The following is a 20,292-nucleotide window of genomic DNA, read 5'->3' on the forward strand; positions in this document are numbered from 1 at the left end:
ATGTCATAAGCCAGCCTACAAAACTCAAGAAAACACCTCCCACACTTTAACCTTCAGCGTTACAACCAGGGCCACGGCAAACCCCACCTCATTAACATGGTGACGCAGAAAGCACGAGCTGCGAGCAGAGCGACTCGAGTCACACTGCTGGTAAATAAGTCCAAGTGTTTCAACATGTAGGCCGACATCAGCCTCTCGACTCAACCTGCAACCATTAGTGACAGCAGTCAACGTCTGTCATCTATAAATATCATCCTAGCCTTCACTATCTCGTGGGGGAGGCTCATTTTTGCACCACATCCGGAGGCAAGGACGTCATACTTCCTGTAACAAACCACTTCACGTGGGGGCAGTGAGTCCTTCATGGTCCGTGGGTCGGACAGACCGGGGGGGGTCTGCAGCAAGCCATCAAGTGGTGCAGCCCACTGGGAAAGTACAGAGCAACCCCAGTGCTGGGAAGATTAAGAGGTGTTAGCTGTAATATGTGGCCAGATGATTTAAATTCAGATATAAGTGCAAGTGAATTTAAATGGCTTATTAAATAAAGCGCACGTCAAATATCTCCATCTAGTGGTCCTGTGGAAAAAAATAAATGTTACTGACTACCTTTAACAAATACAAACAACGTTTTAACATATATAGTTTATTTATATATAATAAATTTCTATGTACAATTTCTTCTTTTTTTTTTTAAAGGAACAAAATCAAAGAGGACGCTTCGATTGCAAACAGTGTTTGATACCAAGGAAGGAAGGAGACAAAATGGAAAAGTGCTCTTAAATGTAGTTTCTTGGGTGTTCATGTTCTTTTGATAGTTGTAATTTAGAAAGTAGAAATTAAAGTTGTGTGAGGGGGGTGAGTCACAGAGAGTCAGGATTCCCCTAAAAGTCACTTAGATGCTAACACATGAAGGATCAGATGATAACCAATTTACATCACAGCTCCTGATGTTTTTTGAACTTTAATCACATTACGTAAGACTTTGGCTTTAATCACACTGTTAATCACAAGGAAACAACTGAGGTTTTGAGTCAAGTTGCCAAACTCACCTTTACCCTGTTTGAATTTCAGCTGTGGGGAGTTTTCTGTTTGTAAAGGGTTTTTTTTTTTAAGACGACGGCTCACTTTGAGCGTTGTGGTGCCTCAGGATTGTGAAGCACTCGCCGCCGTAATGGGACATTAGACCGTGCACAGCTGGGACAGCGGGAACTGGCGGCTCGTTCACAAAGAGGGAGGCCTGATTGTCTGTCTGACAGCTGTGTGTAGTCAAAAAGTATGACACATCAACGCAACATGATCACATAAATAACATCACAAAAACATCCAGTGTTTGGATTTTTTCCTTAAGGACAGAGACAGAAGGTAACTCCTCCTCCCAATAAGGGTAACACTTTAACCAAAAGTATTTGTGAAAACTCTCGTTAAAGCAGTTGACACAGTCATGCAACATGAAGTCTAGCTCAGACGATGCCTGGCTGCTTTGTCTGGGTCCTGGGGATTGAGATCCAGGCCCAGCCAGGAACAGGATTCATCCTGGGTTGGTTTCCCAATAAAGTCTGCGTGGCAGCGTTTGAAGAATCACCACACTGAATTAGCACTCACGTTTCACAAACTGTATACATCACGTCAATACAAAAGGGGGACTTCTGCCGTGTGTGTTTGTGTGGGTGTGTGAGTGTTTGTGTGTGGGGAGGGGACTCTGGATTCTGACACACTCTGGATTCCAGGGAAACATAAATTACAGGAAGACCAGTGATGGTCTACATCCCACTTAGAGAGAGTCAGAGAAGCAGAGGGGGTGAGGGGGGAGAACTGTTGTGCTCAGTGTTGTTTACAAGGCACTGTCTCGTCACATGATGTCCACAAAGAACTCGCAGGGATTGCCCATGGCGTGCTGGAAGGACTGGCGGCTAGCGGTGAGCTCTGGAGGAATGGCTGCCAACTCTCTCCCAGGAGGGGCTCCAGGGGGCGTAGTGCTGCTGACTGAGGGTTTGGGGGCCAGTCGGGCCAGGCAATAAGGGGGAGGCAAACCTGGGGGGCCGTAGGAGGAGGCGTGGCTCCGCTCGCTGTGAGCGCACGAGCCCGGTCCTGGCTGAGAGAAGGGGGCGTGGCTGTAGCTGAATGATGGGTGGCTGTTCTGTGAGTGGGGGTGACTCCTGTGAGAGTGACTGTGACTGAGGCTCGATCGGGCGTGACTGTGACTAGAGACGGTGTGGCTTTGATGGCTCATCTGGCTGGCAGAGCGTTCACCGCGTCTTCCTCCACGGATGCGGGGCTCCGATTCATTGGATGCTGACCGCTGGCTCTTCTCCTGCGGGGAGGAGCGTCTACCTTTGCCTGCGCTGGGGTTGGAGCCGCTGCTTCGGCTTCCTGTTGAGAGAGGGGGGAAAAGGACATTTTAATTTGGACCTCTGCAACCCACCTAACGTCGCCTGTCACGTCGACTATCAGGCACAGCCGATTAGGAACCATCTGAAGGTCACACGTTAAACAAAACATCTAATCGAGCTTTTATGGAACAGCGATCGAGCCCGTTCTTTGCATCAATATCGTAAAGCGACAAACATAAAGTACCTGCAGAAAGTTAGGCACTACTTCAGTTTTATTTCTTTTTTGAACAGGAAACCAGGATGTGTATAATACATTCATGGTATTGAAGCAATTTGTTTAATGTGTGACAGATTTTAGGCAAAAATCCAGGGAAACAAATTTATCTCAATTACTTCTCCCCGTAGCATGGGCTTAATCCGATATTCTCACACACACACACAACACACGCACGCACACACAGACACACACACGCGCACACACACAGACACACACACACACACAGAAACATTCGGTTTCAATGAAAAAACATAACAGAACTGGACGTATCATTGGCATCATGTTCACATGCATGTTGTTTAAGACAAGGGTTGTGTAATGTGTCATGTGTACAACACTGCTGTAAAAACGAGTCACCCATTCCTTCAACGAGCTCAACAGTACTGGGTAAAGTGGTGCGTTATCGCCCCCTATCGGTGAGTATGGTAGCATAAGCCTTGGAGTGATTGCTCTGCACCATGCGCCTCCCAGCACAGTACAAATGCATGCCCAGAGGTGCAAAATAGATGGACAGACCTTCAGGAGAGTCACGCACAGGGTACACATGGAACACGTAACAGGCAGAAACCTTAAAGGTGGGAATATTGAGCACTTAGAGAGAGACAGAGAGAGAGAGGAGGAAGAAAAGATGGAAAAGGAAGAGTGCTGAGACAGAGAAAAGAGAGCAGCCGAGGAGGAGAAGGGGATTAGCAGGCTTACCGGTTCCCCCAGTGTCCTGGGACTACCTCCTCCATCAGTCTACCGTTGCCCAGCAGAAACAGAGGGAACAACAGAATTACACACACCTCCCAGCTCAACCCGGCTCACAGCTACACCGAGGACATCCAGCCTTTATGGCCGGATTCCCCTTCCATGCCTGTTTTAGCCCTTTTCCTTATCACCCAATGCAAAGCTGTCATGAAAATGTGTCTTAAAATGCAAAAGAAGAATGGAAAATGCACACAAGCCTATGCAGAAAAACCAGAGGTCACCAAATATGCTGTTTACACCCAGAAGTTTAACTGCACACTGACAAAGTCAGGCAGGGTGACTGCAGACATAATCGAAGAATGCAGATAATGTTTCATTACAGCTTCCAGCAGATCTTCAGTCTTCAGCGGCAGGGAGGTTTTGACATGTTTTACTTATCAGGTTTCAGAGCTCAGTCCCCTCAGACCCCGGGGTGGAGAGTCAAACCGCCAACATGATATCCTACATTTAGGTCCCTGGATACAAAAGTGCAAATGCAGCATCTGCCCAATGATACAGGATTTACACAAAAATGTAAATTTTAATTTCTCCTCAGGTACAAATAACAAGGATGGTTGTGAATATCTGGGTGCAAAGAGCATGTGGTTTGAAAAGATAATGAAGACATGCGTTCAAGCACACAAGCACCCAGGTCTGTTTGCAAACACCAGAAATGCCCCGAAACAAATTCCTAAAATTGCATCAACTAGTCTCTGCATATCTGCATATCAAGCAGATAAAAGCAACTGAGACGTATGGATGAATCACTTAAAGTGATGACATGTAACTCGGCATTAAAGCAACCCACACACTCACAACCACACACAACCCACACGCACACACACCGTTCTACACACTCAGTGTAGATATAAAAGAGCATGCGTCAGAAACACAAGGTTGTCAACTCTTCTGATTCAAATCGCAAAGTAAAAATCATTCAGTAGCTGATGAAGAGCGATTCAAACTGGCATTCTGTAGTCGTGCGGTTACTGAGTACAAACCCGGTACTGCAAAGCTGTCTGCCGCATGACTCAAGATGCTCATGACTGACCTTGACATGTAAGAGTTGCATTAAAACACACATATTTATTCAATCAAGCTCTAATCCAGTGTCAGGTCACTACCTAGCGAGCTGATTAAAGCTAACATTAGCATGAGTGTTAGCACCGAGACGTCAGGGGCGCATTGATTAAAGAGAATTTTGTGTTGTGCGTCGAGTCAAACGGCCCGGTTAACTAATGAAGCACAAAAAACCCACAAAGAACCATCTTGCCCCTCGGTCTCTCTACTTACCCTCGCTGTGCTGGCTGCCTGCACTCCCACTGTGGAAACTGTGGCATGGGTCCGAGTACCCTGGCGGGAAGCTCGGTGGTGCGGAGGGGAAGGGAGGGTAGGGGAAGGGCTGGCCGCCCAGGGGCCAGGGGTTGCTGGTGGGAGGTAGCGGTGCGAGCGTATCCTGCTCAGAGCCTCCTCCACTGGATCCCTCGTTTAAATTGAGCGAGGCCATGTCTTAATAGAAAAGAGCACAGACAGTGAGTGGACATTCACCAACCTGCATCGCACACTTTAGAGAAGCAGGTGTACTTTGGCAGAGGTCTCCGAAGGTGTAGTAGCACTGCTCGGAGAAGGTGATCTTGTTGACGGTGTGTCTTAGGTAGCCATGTTTCAGCAGACTGCTGGCGTACTTCCGTGCATCCCGCCGATCCTTGAAACCTTCCACTCTGGAGAAAAGCCAGTCCACCACGTCAGCACCTGACAAGAACAGATGAGGAAATTTACTGAACAAACCCACCGTCATTAACAAGTCACAACCACAGTGGCGACACACACCCCCCTTAATCGATATTTATGTTGAAGTAAACGCGTATCGATGGATATTTAAAGTTACAGCTGACTTCCAATGACGCAACCAAGTTGAACGCGAAGGAATTATAAAGAAGTGACTTAATGAGTTGGTGGAAACAACTGTTATTGCTCATATGTCATTCTGCAGTACATCCAACTTAAAAGTTCAAATCAAAGTTTCTTTTAAGTGTGAACTGTTGACTCAGTTCTGTACTTCTTACCAATGACAGCATTGGCGATAGTGATCTTCAACCACATCCTGTCTCGGATCTCTAGGCCAGAGTCAGGTAACTGCATCACCTTGACGATAGTGGCCATGTCTGTTTTATTTGCAGACAGAGGCAGGTCTTCTAGTTCTGCTGCAACAGAGGAGTTTGTGAGAGAGACGTGACCACCACAACCTTTAAAATGGCATTTTGCTGTATATGATGGAAGTGTTGCGGTTACCATAGTGAGGATATGGTCCTGTCAAGGCGGTGGTGTGTGAAATCCAGGCAGCGGGGTCAATGGGTCTCACTGGTTCAGCTGAACAAATGCAGCAAACGCGTCAGAACCGAGTCAGCGACAGCAGTCAGAACAATGCAAACATGATTAAAAGGTGGGTTTTGCTCTTTTACCACGAGGGATGGTGAAGTAGCTTCGTGGAGATGGGTCCCAACACTTGGCAACGGTGAGACTAATGGGCCTGGAAAGGAAAAAAAAAAAAGGATTTTGGTGGAAAATGAAGCAAACTTCACCGAATATACAGTAAAAGGTAGGTCTGATCTCCAGAAGAACAAAGTGTCGGTAGCTGACGCTCAGAAGGTTAGAGTTAATAATCTGGTTACCCAGGTTTGGAAACAATCTCTCTGAGGATCCTCACAGCGTCGTCGTTGCTCATGTTTTCAAAATTGACATCGTTCACCTGTTTTGGCATAAAAATAATGGTTTTTTGTTAGTCTCATTTGCAGTTTTTCTATGAAAACAAACTTCAAAGGCCTGAATGCTGATTTTTGCACAGTGAAGATCACAAAAAAACACATTCTCAGTGTGGGGCTACAACAAATTCAGCTTCATGTGTCGTACAGTGGGCGTAGCCACAGAATGCTGCTGCACATAGATTAAACAGAGAAACAGGAAGGAAAAGGAGAGGCAGCGAACAGCCTCGCCACAGACGTGACGACCATATAAAACCTCAGAAACAAAAGCCTTCCTATGCAGCAGCAGGTGTGTTTTTATCACGTGTAAAAAGGGATTTGCATACCTGGAGGAGCATGTCTCCAGGTTCTATCCTCCCGTCAGCAGCAACAGCTCCTCCCTTCATGATGGAGCCGATGTAAATGCCACCGTCTCCCCGGTCGTTACTCTGACCAACAATACTGATTCCCAGAAAGTTGTACTTCTCTGTCAGGGGTGAAAGACAACAGTCAAATGGGGCCCTCGTCCGCGCGGACGCGTGCGAATAAACGTAAAGTTTTACCCATGTTGAGTGTGACGGTGATGATGTTGAGGCTCATCGTGGAGTCGGTGATGCTGCTGAAGGACGAAGACTGAAAGGCAAGAAGACGGCAACAGACGTGAAGGACGTGTTGGGGGGGGGGGGGGGGGTGGAGGCTCTCAAAGGTGCTCACCCGGTCGATTTTAGCCAGTTTGTGTCTCCGTCGGCGCCGCTTGTGTCGACGCATCAACTGTGAAGAGGAGCTCTGTTCAGTGGAGCTGCTGAGCCTGAAATAAGAAAAATCAGAGGAGCAAAACAGTTTATTAATTTGTTTATTATGCAAGACACGTAAATCAATAATCCTTTATTAATTCTTCAATCAAAATGACATCATCATAACAACACTGTAATGATTTTGTGTTTTTAATGTCTTCATTTCTTTTATCCAATTTTTTGGAAAATAAGTCACAAGAAAATTTTTATTTAATAAGTTGGCAATTAAAATTAAGTTTGTGCTAAAAGCTAAATAGTAACTGCAAAAAGAAATGCCAGTTACTAAAACGTAATGGCCTTCAGGAGAAACAGCAGAAATGGAAGTAAAACGTACATAAATCATTGAATTAACTAAAAAATAACCCAACCAAACATGAAAATCTAATAACACAGGATGTAAACAAGTGAAGTCAGTGTTCCCACTGCAAGATAAAAAGCTTCTTTGATGTGAGGTCAGAGTTTACCTGCTCGCGTCCTCATCTTCCTCGCTGTCCACGAATGAGCTGGACTCCAGCTCGCTGCTCATTACCGAGGCGCTGTCGTAGCCCATGGCCGAGTCCCTCGCCGTGCGCTCTGATTTGGAGTGACCGTTGATGCGAGGGACTGGAAGGGAAACGAGAAAAGAGCATCATGAATCAGGCGGGAGTCCGCGCTGCATCACAGGAGGGGGGGAGAGGGGGGGCCACAGAGATGAGCACAAGATCCTTACCAATATATTAATACAATCAAGAAAATGCAATAACGGATACAGAAAACACAGCGACCGTCAACTTGTTCCCGTGTGGTAATATAGGTAATGCTGGGCCCCTGCTCAGACGGACCCCCATACCTACACTGCCAACGACGTGGCGTTGCCTCGGGGTAGCAACGGACTGGCTGGAAAGGCCTGAGAAAGCGAAGAGGGTGTGGCAGCGTGCACGCTCGCCAAGAGCGAGCAAAACATTCCAGCAATGTGGCTGATCCCATCGCTAGATCCGCCCCAAAGGTGCTTTTTCTTTCTTTCTTTCCCCCCCCCTTTTCAAAGCCGAGCTAAAACAGTCAGCAGAGGGACGGCGAGGATTCACCGCAGCACATTTCCTCTCGCAGAGGGAACAAAGCAAGCGTGCGGGTTCACCGAGCCATTCTGAAACCTGCCGCTGACTTTCAACAGGCGTCGCAGCTCATCTACAACAGAGGCAGCCAGACACAAAAGAAGAGCAGAATAAAAACTTTTAAAATCCTCAATGCATTTATCAGCTCAGGTTAATGTTTCACATCCGAACAGCTTTTGTTATTCATCAGAACAGCATTTACACAACAGTAAATGTCAAACCTCATAACTAGAACAGTAGGATCCAGGATTGGGTTTAAATGCTCTATAATTAATACTTTTTAAGCAAATTAGCTTCAAATCAAGCATCACCAAAAGACCAAAGGCCTCAAATCCCTCTCACCACAGCCGGCCGTGTGTCTCCATCCAAATCGTGGACAAACTGAGCCGAGTCAGGACAAAGTGTTGCCTCCTCCCCCCGATGGAACGCAACTATAGAATGACTGCTAATCTGCCTCCACCAATCACATCGCTCCGTTCTCCAAACCGGAGATGCTATGGGATTTCAGATGACCTGTTGTTCTCTGCCGTACCTGCCCCAAGCGACGACACCATCGGGCTGTTGCGCTTTTCGTAGAAAAGTGTGGCAAAAATATTGTTTTTAGAAAGTTTGTTTCAGCGCCGCCAGCTGTTTTCGTGTCACGCGAGCGTTTGACCTTCAGCCGCGTTCCAGCGTCTGCAACACTTTCTGGGTTATTAAAAGTCACAAACAGCCCCACAATGTTTTTTCTTAAAGCCCGTTTGTCGGTCACTGGCAGCTCAGACAGAAAGTCAGAGGAGAAATCCAAACTTTAACCAATCGACACACACAATATCACCCAAGATATGGTAAGGTACGGTATAAGGTATCAGGGAAATTCCTGCTTCCGTGGAGGCTGCAGGCTGTGAGCTAAGGAGGAGGGAAACTGCGACAATGACAGCCAACACTCAGACAACTGCAGGTCTTTACTCGAGAGATTTATGAGCCGTGAAACCGCCGGTAAACTGAGAACAACATCATTCCTCCCAACGGTGTCAATTAATTAAAGGAAACAAGCCAGAGGAGAGTGCACGTGTGCGAACGTGGGCCTCAATCCAGGCCAAACGTTCGTCAACAGCAGAGCCGCAACAGCAAAACAAGAATAGGACACAACCAAGTCCAGAGCACGACAGCGATGGAACCAGCGCACGTGAATATTCAAAACAGATGTTCCCAGCATGTGAGCAGTTTCCTGCTCTTCCTACAGCCTTGAGGAGGTCATGAGTGGAATCTGCCCATAACTGCAGGCTTGGGTTTGTTGCCAGTGTATATAATTTCCCACCCTGGCAGCATCTGCGCCTCAGCAGTGTCTGATCCGACTGAAACACCAGCGTTTCCTGCTGAGGAGGACGAGACTGAAGCGGGTGGAAAAACAGCCTCTGACCATAAATCTGAGCCACAGGCGGGAAACACAAGAAGAACAATTATCGAGCAGGCTGGAGGATTCTAGAATCTGCGACTTTTGGTGAACTCCTCACCTCCCTCAGTCATCGCTCTGCTTCGCAGGTGTGAGAATGTTGACAGCACCGTCTGTGTGTGTGTTTTTTTTTAGAATACTGCCTGATTATACTCACGTTCCGTTTCCCGAGCTCTCCTCCGCGCTCTCTCTCTCTCCCGCTCTCTGCGGTGGCTCAGGAGAGATTCCGTACCCGTCTCCGTGTCCAGGCCGTCTCGGCTGCTCACCGCGTTGGCGCTGTCGCACACACAAAACTTCAGTTAGACTTTTAATGATGCGCAAAACACAAGCTCCCCCACACAAAATTAGCTCTCCAGTCACCCCTGAGCTAATCCCCAGCTACAAGGTGCTGTCTGTTGTAATATCTGTTTGCCTGCCATTCGGCCTCGGGGGAATACGCAACTCATATTATCACTCTGTTTCAAATTCAGTCCCTCTGGCCAAAATAGCAGTTTCATTGTTCTGAGGTATGTGATGTGTTTTTCACTAAGTGTCACTAATGAACAGATACCCTGCGAGGGAGCCGCGCCTGACAATACGGGCATTAATGAGACCCATTGAAAGCCCAGATGGTGCCTGCAGTGTGATTGGGGGAGAAGAATGACAGACTGCATAAAGGAGGGAGAAGTGGTAGATCAGGTGTGGGCTGAGGAAGGGCCCGGTCTGTACACGCGCAGCCTTAGAGGAGTCTGGGGGGGGGCTCTGACAGGGCCGGAGGGCAGATTGTTATTCTGGCAGCGGGTTGCTCACGCCGTGGCCTCAGGCGTCGGGGTTAAGGGACTTACACACCTGCCGAGGCACCTACAAGAAACCTGAAGCTGCTGAGAACTTTAAAACACCCTGACAGTCTTCCACACACACTAGAGTGTGTGCGCAGCGTGTACGGCTTATTAGTGGGTTCAACGGAAGGTGTCACACGAGCACAATTCTGGCTCCCAGTTCATTTTAGATTCCACCTTTAAAGCTCACGCAGCCCCCAGTGGTGCAGCCCATACGTTAACCCCGACCCCGGTCTTAGACCCCGGCAGCGTTCCTGACACGTCAAAGTCAAAGCTTCAACGTACAGATGTTCCCTCTCTGGCTGTCACGGCTCCGAGTCTCACCTGAGGAGGTGATGGATTATTCCTTTACTACTGCTCAAAAACACTTTTTTTTCCCCAAACAAGATGCTGTCCTTTTGTTGGCTTTTATTATAATTTAATTGTTTAATTTATAACTATGTTATTCAGGAAGCATTTTAGATTAGATTTCTTTTTCATCTCTCCTTAGTTATCAGTTTTTAAAGGTTACAGAGGCAATAATTGAAAAAGGCAGAATGTATATGGATGGCAATACTGTATCTGTAATATTTTTTATAGAAAATGCTTATTTTAAGCTAATAAATCCTTACTTATGCTCATTTTGTGCTAAGGACACTTTTTCAACTGACAATAAATGCAACATAACTGATGTTATTTGATAGATATTGATATGGTAATTTATTTCGATTTAATTTAATGTGTCCAAACAGGGCAAAAGGGGCATGAACACGACGGCGTGGCGAGCGCTGTAGCACACAGCTCACGTGCGGCTGATCAATGCAAATCAAAACAGAGCCGACTGGATGTTGCGTCTGCAGCGTTCCCTCAGCGGGTGCCACATATGCAAATACGGCCGCGCATTTCTCATTGGTGGGTCGCGAAGAGGTCACCGACGCGCTCGTGGCCCCGATGGCTGCTGTCCAACCGGGCGGCCAGTCTGTTGATCTGGGGGAGATTATCGACGGCGCTCAGCTGCAGCTGTGAACAACTGCCACCCCCTTTCAACCCCCTTCTCTTCTCCCTGCTGCCAACTGCCCCCCTGCAACCTACCCTCCCTTGGGAAATGGAGATGGGTGCTTTTAATGTCGGTTAATCCGGATTACCAGGCAGAGAGACATCAGTTGTGTCCATTCTCAGCCCAAAACACCTATTCTGCCAGTTCATCAAATAGAGCCATTCACGCCGACAAACACACGAAATGCATGAATAAAGCACAAAGAGAAATGAAGTGGTAATAATATTCTAGCTATTTTCAGAGGGGAGGGGGTGGAAGACTGGATTCATTTCAGAAAGAGAGGAGGCTCGCTATAGGGAATTCAGCATGCTGCTGCTCCGAGAGAAAGGCTTGTCTGAGTCGATGAGGGAGAGAGACGAGGAGAGCGAGGGAGGAGAAAGGCGCGATTTATGGCACAATGTCCGTTTTAGTCCACAAGGTGGCAGCAGTCCTGGAGGAAGCTGGCCAGGAACAATAAAATCATCAAGGGAGCTGACAGCTGAGCAGTGGGGCACAGCCCGTAGAGGGCAAAAGAGAGCTGGGATGTCAAACGCTGAATAAAGAGGTACAGCGAGACCAGACAGATTGCACGTTCTCAATATAGAACCCCAGCCATATTGCTCTAGCGGTGTAATGGCAAGCCTCACCCCCAGTGCCCCCGTTTTTAAAGCTATATTTAGATTGGGGTCTCTCCTGTGCAAGTACATTCACAAATGTGCGAGTCAGAAATCAGCGCCGGACTCCAGATAACCATCCCCGAGCCGATGAGAAAACCCGACGCACCGGCGTCCTTTTGGGCCACATATGCTTTTGTAGGAAGGATGAATGCTTTTAGTGGATGAACACAATGGGCCGTGCCGAGGATTCGCCCGAAGATATGTAAGCTGCGCAGGCTATTTCAAGTATCAGCAGCACTGGCGGCGTACGCATCGTGTTTACATAGATGAGTGGACTAACGCCTTGCTCCACGGCTGAGTGGGCGGGAGGGGACATACACGGTGGTGAGAGAAACACTCACACCCATGCGCGCTCACACTCCAGCTTTAGCACGTACTTCATGCCATAATTCGCTCACAGGTGTGAAGACCACCTACACATCCCGTACTAGCTGCCGCTGATGAGCTTTCCACACTCTGATTAGCACATATGGCTCGCCACGGAATAAAAAGGTTGCCTGGCGTGCAGGGCCGTGTAGCTTGAATTCATTTGCCTGCATGCCCCCGCGCGCGTGTAATTGCGCATACATGACAGGCAGTAATCAGCCTACTTACTGGAAGGAGGGGGGCCGCGAGTCTCCGATGCCCCCTGTCCTCTCGAGGGGAGGGGGCAGCTCTGGGTGGCTCTCGGTGCACTGAGATCCTCCATCAGAGTGTGTACTTTCTGCCAGGACCAGCTGGAGGAGACAGAGGGTGATATGATAAAGAGCAGACATGTTTGGGTTGGGGAAACGGGGAAAAAACAAAACACCGTTGAGCGACATGAATCCTCCTGTGGGGAGAGAGAAGATCAAACGACAACGTCGACAAAGACGTCGCGAGCGCGAGTCCTCGCGAGGAAACGCTGCCCAATGGGGGGCTGCGGAGGGGCCGAGATGGCTGCAGGAACAACAGCGAGAACGAGGAAAAACAACAGTGCTTTTACTCAGTGGAATGTCAGCAGACAGGAGGACATATGATGACCCAAAGATACAACTACGCTCCTTTCATCTGAGCCACGATAATGAAAGATAAAGCAGGCAGCCACTAACAGCCGTCGTGTGGAGCGCCAGGAGGGTGATGGGTCTCACAGTCGGTGTTATCTGACATCGTTAGGCCTTTAGATGATACCTGTGCCTGATTTTCTTGGCTCTTTCTCACACACCGGAAAGGATTTTTTTTCACGTTTGTTATCGGCTTCTCTTCCACGACTGGTTTTCTGTCTAAAATTAATTAACACGTAGATTTAGTCTTGATCTTGGCTTCGCCAGATGGCTTAGTAAACAAATATATTATTAGCAGGCACATTTTTATCAGCTATAATAGTAAGCACTCTGTAATGGGTTTGAGGCTTTGGTTGTTAGAATGATTCTACGGAAGCCTGGAATGGACAAACAGACGTTCTGCCTATGACAATATTATCCATCAGCTCCAATCATTTCTGGTGTATGAAGCTACATTTCATGTTGCGGAGCTAAATTCTAAATATATCTACAACAACAAACTTCTGGACTGGAAGTAACTCACGGAAGCAGCTGTGGAAAATACATTTTGTTCCCTAGAGGCCACCGTATGTTCTCAGACGCTGGTGAAATCTTACAGCTCAAGTGGACTTTGATTTCTTTACATTTAAACTGTATGAAAAACGAAATTGTTGTTTATAATAATTAGATATAATGAGCCACCGTACACATTATATAATAGGAGATAAATAAGACAAATGCAGATACTGAATTAAAAAAATAATAATATAGTATACACACACACACACTATAAAGTGGTAATGGACTGACGGACAGTCCATTACCACTTTATTCAAGCTTCATGTCAAACCTTATTTATTCTTGTATTGACAAATCTATAACTTACAGAACTAATGTTATTTGAGTTATTTTATGTTAAATGACATTAACCATGACAGAGTACCGCAGTCAATAGGGTGCATCGGTTAAAGAAAACAGGCTTTGTGTGGGGGGAACTTAATCAAATGTGTGATGGAAATAAATGTAGACAGGCTGTCAGGCGGCACTGAGATTTAGTGAGACCGCACTTAAATTACAGACCGCATGTTGTTAATATCGACGTTGCTTAAGTGATATTGAAGACGACAGTCTTTAACAACATTACAGCTGCCGCCGATTCTGACCTCTGACCTCCCTGTGGGGACATCAGGGGGAGTAATTAATTACACCCCCGAGATCAATACAGTGTGTTTTTACAGCATTTTTTTGTTTTAAAAAAAAAGGAAAAACACAAACATCAACTAGATTAAATGTGCAGATTGTCAATTATGTCCAACCACAGGACATGACAAGTTACTTTAATCTGTATTTTACTTGTCACTGTACGTAATATCAGCCTCTTTGGACCATTTGTCTGTAATTAGGGATGATTAGAAAGCTCCTGAAGTCAATAGATGATTCCTAGTAATCAAACTCAACAACGTGTGATGGTATGTTGTCACAGCTGCCAAGTCTCATATCAAATGGAATCAATCACAGCCCATACGTGGCGAGTTCAAAGTTGAGTGTAGGAAAAGCACTGTGGAGGCATTACGTGGCCACATTTACATGAGCCACGTGCGCGGCGCACATCTTTGTTAAGAGCCGAGCAGGAGCGCTCCATCCATCTCACTTACCCAGGAAACTACTCTCCCGTTGAAGCAGGGCAGCTTGGCGTTGTCGTCGGAAATCTCCTCTTTGACGACCCTGGGGGAGGACAGAAAGACGGGTTAAGGGACAGGACAGACAGGCTGAGTAACCAGGAAAACACCGGCGGGGGGGGGGGGGGGGAGCAGAGAGCAGCGTGCAGGGGGGGGGGGGGGGGGGAGGCGCGTCACTGTCCTGCACCGTTTACACTATCATTAATAAGTCATATTTTCCACAGATGAGCTCAGTGGCAGCGATGACACAGGTGACAGAGAGGCAGCAACGGTAACCACGGCGATCTGTACCTGCCACAGATGAGGTCATAACTCCGCGATGAATGGGCCTGTTGTTATGTGTGCGTGGATGGATGGGTAACCTATATATTTAGTGTATAGATCGATTGTTTTACTGCAGATAGATCAAGTCCATCACTGACCAATTCTATCACAAATAGGTTTTAAACAAATAGCAAGTGTTTCTCATTTCCCCCTAAAAGCTTAATTTTATCATAATTTTTTTTTTAAAAAAAAGCATTTTCACATTTATTCAGTTTAAATCAAATTCAAAGAATTTGAACTTTCAGTGGTTAATTTTTTTTTAAAGCTAAAGTACACATTGTGTTACAAACGTGTATCATTTAAATATAAAACTCATCTTACTTTCAAAATCTGCTGCAAGAAATTATTTTTAAATCTAGGAAGATGGGTGTTTGCTGGATCTTTTTAGTATAAGTACATATGGGTTATTTCTTTCATATTTCTTATCTTCACAGGTTATTTTTAAGCCCGTTCAGACTCCTGAAGGTGCAGCAGCAGCTGTATTAACAGAGGGATCTAATGTGTGAGCTGATGTTCATCTTCAGCTGTAAAATTCCCAACAAAAATACCTCCCAGTTACCCTTTGACCTGCTGGGCCACAGTTTGGCCGCCACCACTCAACACAGCTGCTGTGCAACATCGATCAAGACTGCAGGAACAAGTCACGGGCACGTCGAGAACGTCGCACTAAACAGTAGAGGTATTTAAGATGTGACATTCATCCACAGCAACAGTTATTAATGAATGTCAGAGGAAAAACATGCCAGAGATGTTTGTTTCTGCCTTTTCACATTTTATTCATTAATCTACATTGTGGTTAACGAATCTGATTCTGCCGATATAAAGTATAAATAAATGGTGACATAACATTCTAAGCATAACTTATTTTTTAAGACTCAAATACTCGGTTATCTGTCTGTTACCAGAGGCAAAGAAATTCAAAACTGAACAATCTCTGTAATAACTAAATAAAACTGTAAACTTTCAAACCCTTTCGGGGTTTGGTTTTCCCTTATTCTGTCTAAACCTAATATTTTCCTTTTATCAAAAAGGAGAAATTCCAGGATGGTGACATCGGCCCCCTCCCAGCCGCTGATGTATTTAACAGTCCCGGTTCCGCTGATCTGCGTGACTGAGCGTATTTGTTTGGCTTTTTTTGGCGGAGGATTTTCCTTGCAGGAGCATTTCTGAGACCCCGAGAAGATCTTGCGTTGGCTTCTCGGCTTTGAACCCGGAACATGAAAAGGAAGAGGCTCGGCTAGGCAACGACAGGAAAGCATATGAAGGTTTTAAAGCCGCGGTGTTTCTGACAGCGACTTTTCAGATTTCATTTCCCCCCCACTTCTTGTTTGCCAGAACTTCCCTGCTAGTGAAATGATTAGCCAAGCTAGTTGTGTGCGCTTGTGTGTGTGTGTGTGTGTGTGTTGGTAGCGTTGTTGCTGGGAGTGGTGGACAGAGATAACGTAGCCTTGTGGCTGGAACTGATGACCGAGCCCCAATGTAACCGCTGGAAGGAAAACGGGAGGGAGGCGCGGGCCGACTCCGCCGGCTGCTTGTTAGGTAGGAAGTGTTTGCATCCTCTGAGTGACTAGCTGTAAGGTGAATGGCGAGGAAGTGGGAGTGGCCCGCACAAGCAAAATATCAGCAGTGCTTCTTCTTTTGACCATGGAACAGGAATAAGAGCGCCTGGTCCGCTTGCATCACAGCATTTTTAGAATTTCTAGAACTGAGAGCTGGCACAGAAAAATCTCTCCAACATATCTGATAGAAGAACTGAAAGCTGAGCAGCCGTGAAATAGTTTCAAAGCAGACGTCATCTCGGTCATGTGGTAACGAGGCCGCGGCGCGCGTTCTTCTCAGCTACGCGCACGGTCTGTTGAGAGAAGCATGTGTCCGGTCCCGGCTGCCGTCGCAGATCCGACCGCTTCGAGACTTCCGAGCAGAATTCACAGGATAATGACAGAAGATTTTTCCCTGGTGATCGCTAAATATTCCACCGCTGGGGATATTTGTGTAGCTGGGGAAGATTAGACGTATTTGTTTGTGTTTTCAGAGGCAGGGGAGGGCTGCAGTCTAAATCCAGAAACCAGGGGCAGGAAAAGCCAGCCAACATCAGCCGGCAGGCCGACCAATTTGGTGGGCTGACGCTATAATGATGCTATAAACAGGGAAGCTAAATATTTGGGGGCAAATTAGATAGGCTTAATGCAATAAAGCGTGTTGCCTGAGCGCCACTGTATACAACCTTAACCATCTGGAAAGGTTTAATAGTGTCTTAAACTGTCTATGTGACACAAAGACAGCTTCTCTTTTGTTCACAGCTGTGCTCGGTGTTAAATAGTCTGGTCAGTATCACGGTCACAAACACAGAAATGCAGCATAACCTTCAAACCCAGGCAGGTGCTGCAGGGCTGCATTCGTTCCTCCACATTTCAGCAGGAAAAAAGCGCCCCTGCAACAGCCACGTTGTTTTTGAAGCACAAACAAGACTGTTTTTTTTTCAGACCTTGGGTTTGGCTGCCTCCTCAGCACCACAGAGCCTCTGTGACTTGCATTATAGTGAGGTCCCAGACCCTCTCCCCCCGCCAACGCTGGTGACAAAAACACCACAACATCACCCTGAAGTCTCCGAAAAAGCCGAAAAAAATCCAGCCTCATTTAGTCTCCTGCCATAATAATAAATATGAATGAGTGAATAAATGAATATCAAAGGAGAAATGAAACACAAAATGTGCAGGAAGAAATGTTTGTTTCGTTTGCGGGGCTTTGTTGTGTGAGTGGAAACTCCGCACCCTACAGTCACACCGGTTCTTCACAATCCAGCTCGTCCCTTCATGTCTGAGAAACTGAAACGATGCGGGTAAACTGGGACATTTCGTGGCGAAGCCGTTTCTGTGAATTTGTGCGGTCAACGCGTGAAGGGTCGATTCTAGTAGCTCGGCGATCCCTTAAGAAAATGGCTGGTTTTTCCAGCGTAGCAGGGGGTCGACTACAGAGGACCCTGCACTGACTGCTCATTTACATTTCAAACACTGTCTATAACTGCAAGGGATTTGATGTTTTCCCTCTCTGCTCAGCAGCCTTATTCCTCCCCAGCTAATTCCTCCGGCAGCCATACTGTTTGTGCGTGCAGTATAGCCAGCGTGGCTACCACAAAGCGCTGCTGTCCTCTGTGCCTTTGACTGAGCTTCCTTCCATACTGTGCCAGTACCATACGGACTCTAACCGAGCCCCAAAATTTCAACCTTAACTCAAAGGCGACGATACGGATGAAGATCCCTTCATCCTGCGCCAGCAGCAGCTTTATGAGAAATGCAGTCAGTTGACAGAGACCACATCCACCATAATCAATAACCCGCTTTGTTGAGCAGGCTGATCAAGTGCAGCCATGTGCGCAGCGACACAGAGCCACGGCTCCATGTGGAGAAAGCAAACACACACTGTTTGTTTCCATAATCTGCTTGAGGATCACCTGAGGCCCAGCGAATAGGCCGGCCTCCAGTGCAACAGAGACAGGAAGCCGGGGCCGAGGACAAAACCCCGCACCGAGACCGGGCTGCCACCAGGAAGAGCCCGTTTCCCTCACAAGGTCAGACTGCTATGGAAATATATGACCTTTGACTCTGTGGACAGCGTCTCTGCATTTCCTGCACTCGTGTTTGCACCACCGGAGCATTCACACGCTCGAGCGCGGCTGCTCAGAGGCCCCACACGAGTGGATCCCGCTGACCGAGGGAGCGTTAGGAGATCTGCAGAGCTGCTGCAACTTCGAAAAATCAGGATGTGACAAAAAGAGGAGGGAGGGGAGGGTGCAGCTAATTCCAGGAGGAGCTGGAATAAAATTAACAATGAAATTAAGAAACAAGTTAGAGCAGACACACAGGTCAGTGCAAAAAAAAAACAGACTTTCAATGTGGCTGCAGGTCTCACCAAATATTTGCTGGATATCCCCATAATATCATGATTAAACACCAATACTTTCTATTATTAAGAAAGAGGAAACCGTTGGACGGACCTCCTTGGATTGTGCAAACTCATTTAGTTTGTGGGTTTTTCTATATGCTCGTGGGATTCACCTGCACTCCATTGTGTGGCTGCATGTGCAGTAAATAAATACAGCTTCCTGGGCCATTGTTAATGAAGGAAAACACGTTTATGCCCAGAAGAGTCAGAATCACGTCCAAACTGAGCAAAAGGGGCAGGTTCGGAACATGCGGAGGCTTTGTCATTAACAGATGAATGAACTGACGTTAATACGGGTTAATGCTGACACTAATGAGCGGAGCCAGGGGTCTGGTCCTGTGTGGGGCTGCGTCATTACGGCTCCGGACAGATCTGGTATCACTTCAAACACTCGTGTGTCTCCTGCACTGCGCACAGGACAGCCTGGAATAACGAGCAGGTGCCAGGCAGCATGGGAACAGACATGGCACCGCACTTCACCGCACACATGTACCAGCAGCGCTGCAGGCTGCTGCTGCCGCTGCCGATCACAGCCTGCCTGACGGGCAGCTTCAAATTTACTCCACGGCGGTCAGAAAAAGCACGTCCGCCCGGCGAGCAGGCTAATAATAATGAGCGGAATAACCACGGAGCGCGGCTACTCACCCAAAATCCTGGTCCATCGATTTGAAGAAGAATTTGTAGCTGTTGACCGGCCGATTGTTGAGGACATTTTTAAAATCCGCTAAGGTGACTTTCTCTGGAGAAATGGACAGTTTGACTAGATAAGGAGTCTCCTCCTCGTCGATGTGATATATGATTTTGGTCTCCGCCATGAGAGTGCGGGGAGGACAATCATTGACACAGGAAAGGAACAAGGGTTGGCAGCGCTATAAACAGGCCTGCTATGTTACCAGCTACCCGTGGACTAACATAACAGCATTCCCTAACACAGAAAAGAGCACAGACCACGCCGGGAAACACAGCTCCGAGTGTGAGACGAGCGCAGCGAAAATCCAGGCATAATCGCGTCGCGAGTGCGTGTGTTCCAGCTCCAGTGTGAGGCGGTACGGTGGCTCTGTCGGTACTAAAACAGGAAGGGACAGTCCACATCCTTGTGATATGTTGGGAATACTTGCTATTTTTCGCAGGCTAATTGGTTAGACAGTGCTGTCATCTAGCGGCGTGTCTGGGCTGTGCGCACGACGACGGCTCCATTTACGCGCAGGAGCGAGCACGGAACGCAGGAACAAAGAGCTGCTGGAGCTTCCGACTGTGGCACAGCACGGAATTATTACCAGCACTGTGCCGGGACTTATTATTAGCATTTGTACATTTTTGTCTTGCATAATTCTGCACAAATGATGTCGGAAAGCAAAATAATAAAAACATTAATTTCCTTTATTTCGCTTTAAAAGCGGGTAATAATAAGACACCGATATTCATCCATCTTTGTGCGC

General features: G+C 47.1%; 1 protein-coding gene across 3 annotated transcripts; it reads right to left on the reverse strand.

Moving 5' to 3' along the window:
- Positions 1 to 627: 627 nt before the first annotated feature.
- On the reverse strand, positions 628 to 20,086 carry dvl1a (dishevelled segment polarity protein 1a). 3 transcript variants are annotated; one of them, XM_057040309.1, is made up of 15 exons: positions 19,499 to 20,086; positions 14,564 to 14,633; positions 12,502 to 12,623; positions 9,555 to 9,673; positions 7,336 to 7,474; positions 6,792 to 6,885; positions 6,641 to 6,710; positions 6,425 to 6,564; positions 6,009 to 6,085; positions 5,799 to 5,866; positions 5,629 to 5,706; positions 5,403 to 5,537; positions 4,921 to 5,088; positions 4,630 to 4,845; positions 628 to 2,370 (listed from the first exon to the last, which is right to left on the reverse strand). In XM_057040309.1, exons 1-15 carry the CDS (start codon positions 19,666 to 19,668, stop codon positions 1,850 to 1,852), a joined length of 2,187 nt encoding a protein of 728 aa, XP_056896289.1. In that variant the 5' UTR covers positions 19,669 to 20,086; the 3' UTR covers positions 628 to 1,849. The 3 variants fall into 3 exon arrangements, with proteins under 3 accessions (XP_056896289.1, XP_056896288.1, XP_056896290.1); XM_057040308.1 differs by having other exon boundaries at positions 5,403 to 5,540; positions 19,499 to 20,083; XM_057040310.1 differs by lacking the exons at positions 9,555 to 9,673; positions 12,502 to 12,623; positions 14,564 to 14,633; positions 19,499 to 20,086 and adding an exon at positions 7,705 to 9,505 and having other exon boundaries at positions 5,403 to 5,540.
- Positions 20,087 to 20,292: the final 206 nt, after the last annotated feature.

The sequence above is a fragment of the Takifugu flavidus genome, chromosome 8 (genome assembly GCF_003711565.1).
Source record: "Takifugu flavidus isolate HTHZ2018 chromosome 8, ASM371156v2, whole genome shotgun sequence".
NCBI lineage: Eukaryota > Metazoa > Chordata > Actinopteri > Tetraodontiformes > Tetraodontidae > Takifugu > Takifugu flavidus.